The sequence below is a fragment of the Penaeus monodon genome, chromosome 22 (assembly GCF_015228065.2).
Source record: "Penaeus monodon isolate SGIC_2016 chromosome 22, NSTDA_Pmon_1, whole genome shotgun sequence".
NCBI classification, from domain to species: Eukaryota; Metazoa; Arthropoda; class Malacostraca; order Decapoda; family Penaeidae; genus Penaeus; species Penaeus monodon.
This window is the reverse complement of record NC_051407.1, coordinates 7,824,091-7,825,150: the sequence shown is the minus strand read 5'-3', so window position 1 is coordinate 7,825,150 and position 1,060 is coordinate 7,824,091. Positions and strand designations below refer to the sequence as shown.

Sequence of the window (1,060 nt, the reverse complement as noted above, 5' to 3'; positions counted from 1 at the left end):
CGTGTGCTTACATGGAGCAATGTGTCTGAATCTTCAAATTAATCGGTTTTAGTTAATGACCTTTATCGAACAGAAACTTAAAGATTTTGTTTAGATAAAATATGTAGTTTTTGTTCTTCTTTGGATTTCATCATTTATACAATAGCATGCAGAATACTTCTATCATGACTGTCTGTTGCAGACAGGTTACACTCAAGGTCGCACGAGAAAGGGCGATGATATATAAAGCGCTAAACATCTAATACACTCAGCCATTCACTATGAAGTTCATTGTAAGTTCGGCGACTGTCCAACTGAATTACTGTGCCTTAATTTAAATATCATGATTGAATGTCTTAGGCAAAGCAAATGGAATATATTTGACTAGTACTACTACTACCTTTTCCACAGGGTTTGTTGTTAACAGTCGCCGCCGCTGCTTTTGCAGCACCACAAGGATACGATTTGGGTGCACCATCAGGTGGAGTTCTCTCCGCTGGTGCAGGTCTTTTGGCAGGAGGAACAGATGCAGGCGGTGCTGACGTCGGGAGCGGGGAGGGTACTATTACCGGGTGCAGAGATGGAGAGGTCCTGCATGTAGACGGTACTTGTGCTACTCCAAAAATCACAAGAAAAGTATACCTGTTTAACGTTCCTGAACATGAGCAGGCTGTCGGTCCTCCACCCAGTCTTCCTCCTCCGGCAGTAGAGCACAACATCCTCTTCGTACGCCTTCCTGAGGAAGGACCAGCACCTGAGCCTATCGTTCTTCCTCCGCCAAGACAGAACAACATTGTGTATGTGCTCAACAAACAGGATCAACAAGTTCAGCGAGTGATCGAAGTGCCAACTCAGCCACAGGCTGATCCTGAGATTTACTTCGTCAACTACCAAGATGGAGAAAACCCAACTCTTCCCATTGGAGTAGACCTGGAAACTGCTCTCAGTTCCGCAGCAGCAGCAGGCGGTCAAGTTCTCGGGGGTCTTGAAGGCGCTGAAACTGCTGTAGGTGGAGAAGCCGGCTTTGTTGGCGCTGGTGGAGCTACTGGTGGTGTTATTGGAGGACAAGGAGGAAGTACTT

The 1,060-nt window shown here is 46.3% G+C and overlaps 1 protein-coding gene across 1 annotated transcript in view; it reads left to right on the top strand.

The window, feature by feature from the left end:
* The first annotated feature begins 260 nt into the window (after positions 1 to 260).
* LOC119587537 overlaps positions 261 to 1,060 on the top strand; it is a 957-nt gene continuing 157 nt past the window's right edge. Inside the window, exons 1-2 of the mRNA XM_037936260.1 lie at positions 261 to 272; positions 391 to 1,060. The exon at positions 391 to 1,060 is cut by the window's right edge and continues 157 nt beyond it. Coding sequence (XP_037792188.1) covers positions 261 to 272; positions 391 to 1,060 — 682 coding nt within the window. The remainder of the gene's footprint in view (positions 273 to 390) is intronic.